Source organism: Grammomys surdaster, unplaced genomic scaffold, assembly GCF_004785775.1.
Source record: "Grammomys surdaster isolate TR1022 unplaced genomic scaffold, NIH_TR_1.0 358, whole genome shotgun sequence".
Classification (NCBI taxonomy): Eukaryota; Metazoa; Chordata; class Mammalia; order Rodentia; family Muridae; genus Grammomys; species Grammomys surdaster.
The window spans coordinates 960,697-963,080 of NW_021604777.1; the positions used below are offsets into that span (position 1 = coordinate 960,697).

At 43.1% G+C, this 2,384-nt stretch overlaps 2 protein-coding genes across 3 annotated transcripts in view; one reads left to right on the forward strand and one right to left on the reverse strand.

Annotated features, from left to right (window-relative positions):
• Pi4ka (phosphatidylinositol 4-kinase alpha) overlaps positions 1-2,384 on the reverse strand; it is a 120,946-nt gene that overhangs the window by 60,705 nt on the left and 57,857 nt on the right. The window lies entirely within an intron of this gene.
• The window catches only part of Serpind1 (serpin family D member 1), a 12,977-nt gene that overhangs the window by 9,450 nt on the left and 1,143 nt on the right, over positions 1-2,384 (forward strand). The window contains exon 4 of one of the 2 annotated variants that reach the window (XM_028779632.1): positions 2,200-2,378. In XM_028779632.1, coding sequence (XP_028635465.1) covers positions 2,200-2,374 — 175 coding nt within the window. In that variant the 3' untranslated portion in view covers positions 2,375-2,378. The remainder of the gene's footprint in view (positions 1-2,199; positions 2,379-2,384) is intronic. The other variant, XM_028779631.1, reaches the window with a different exon arrangement.

Here is a 2,384-nt window from a genome sequence, read left to right on the forward strand (position 1 = left end):
CTCCTCTCCTCTCCTCTCCCCTCCTTTCCTTTGAGTCAGGATCTCACTCTGTAGCCCAGATGGCCTCAAACCTGCAGTGATCTTCCTCCCTCATCAGCCTTCCAAGTACCAGGATAACAAGTGTGGGACACCCTACCAGTTTTTTGTTTGTTTGTTTGTTTTTACAAATGGGGGAAGTAAGTAAAAAACAAACAAAAAACCAAGAACTGCAATATAAGCCATGCCTGAATTTCAGCCTAAATTTCTTGTTCAGTGGGTGCACTGATGAGAAAGACATCTTCACAGGGCTGTTTCAGGAGGTAGGGACAGCAAGCTTTGGGTCATCTTAGGAATAACCTTCATCTACTATACTATACTTGGTGGCTCTGAGCCCCAGTTCAATCAACTCCATGGTGAGATCAATCACATTATCTATCAGGACTCAGGGTGGGAAATAAACAGAGCAGGTGCGCTGACTGCCTCCGCCGTCAGATCCCTCTCTCAGTGCCTGGAATCTATGAGGCTTCCAGCAAAGATTAGTGCTCTCTTTCCTTGCTTGGAAACCCAAGACTTGTCACTAATGATTCTCCTTGATTATTATTTATTAATTAGCATTGAAACTGTTGATGCTAAATATCTGCCAGAGTTGTTATTGGATCACATCAGAAAGAATAGAGAAAAGGGATATATTTCTGTTTTACTAGATACTTACTGTCTAGACTCAAAATGAGAGGTGAAATCTTTTGGACAAGAAATACAAAAAAGTGCAACAAAACTGAACATACTGCTGGGTACAGCAGCACACACCCATGACCCCAGCACTGGAGAAGCTGGGGTGGGAGGTCATGAGGGCAAGATCAGACTAGGAAGAGTGAGACCCTGTTTCACAAAACCAAAACACAGGTCAATGAGATAGATCAGCAGGTAAGGGTGCTTACTGCCAAGCTGAGTTCAATCTCCAAGACCCACACGGTGAAAGAAAAGAACAGACACCTGAAAGCTATCCCCTATGCATATACCACATACCTTAGGCAATATACATGCATAAAATATGTAAATAAATAAGTATAATAAAAATTAAAACAGCCGGGCAGTGGTGGCGCACGCCTTTAATCCCAGCACTTGGGAGGCAGAGGCAGGCGGATTTCTGAGTTTGAGGCCAGCCTGGTCTACACAGTGAGTTCCAGGACAGCCAGGGCTACACAGAGAAACCCTGTCTCGAAAAAAAAAAAAACAAAAAAAACCAAAAAAAACAACTCCTAACATATAAAACCTTAAAAGCAGACTCTTGGAGGAAGGTGAATTTCCCTGTATATTATGCTATCCCGCCCTGGAGACTCCTGTCTAAAATGTCCCTGCTGTACTGCCCATCTCCTCGCCCACCTGCTCTGCTTATTTCCCACCCTGAGTCCTGGTAAGTAATGCAATTGATCTAACCTTGGGGTTGCTGAACTGGGGCTCAGAGCTACCAAGTATAGCATAGTAGATGGAGGTTATTCCTAAGATGACCCAAGGCTTGCTGTCCCTACCTCCTGAATTCATAAACTGGTCTTATCCCCTCATCAGTGATGTCCTCTCTGGAGTCAGTGAAGCCACGCCAACTCTAACTTCTATTCCTAGTCCAGCAAACTAGTTTTTCCATCTCCCTCACTTCTCCATCTCCATGGACTCCCAGCAATAGGAGACTGACTAGCTTCTAGGCAGGACCATAGAGTTTACTCTTTCTGGTCGATTCTGTCTAGCATCTTTCCTCTTTCTCTCCCTTGGTCCTTTCCTCCCCTCCAGTCAGATCCAAAGCCTCTATGTTCCTATATATAAAACTGCCTAACATTTACATCTATCCCATGCATATTTTCCCCAAAGACTGTAAGTCATCTCTGCCTCACTTCTTATAATAATACAATATGAACATCTAAAATAAACAGTTGTTCCATTTCCTGCTTACAGAGTGAGGAGAGGGGGAACTGCACATTCTCAGTCAGATGCAGTTTTCCTGATGCTGAGAACCCATGGCTGATGAAACTCAATGATCTAAGGGATAACTGTAACTAGACTCACAGTGAATTTTTTTTTTTTTACAAAACCCTCAATGGACAGTACCAGTATATAAGTTTTAAACATAAAAAATGCATGTCAATTCATAAATGCAAAGCTAGTAGGAAAACTGTAATTATTTTGTCATTAGTAACCATAAAATTGGCTCCCTTCTTCTCCAACTAGAACTCGAGAGGTACTTCTGCCAAAGTTTAAGCTTGAGAAGAATTACAACCTGGTGGAGGTCCTTAAGTCCATGGGAATCACAAAGCTCTTCAACAAGAATGGCAATATGTCAGGCATCTCAGACCAGAGGATCGCCATTGATCTGGTATGGCTCTCCTGTGCTAGTCCCCACTGATCTGGTATGG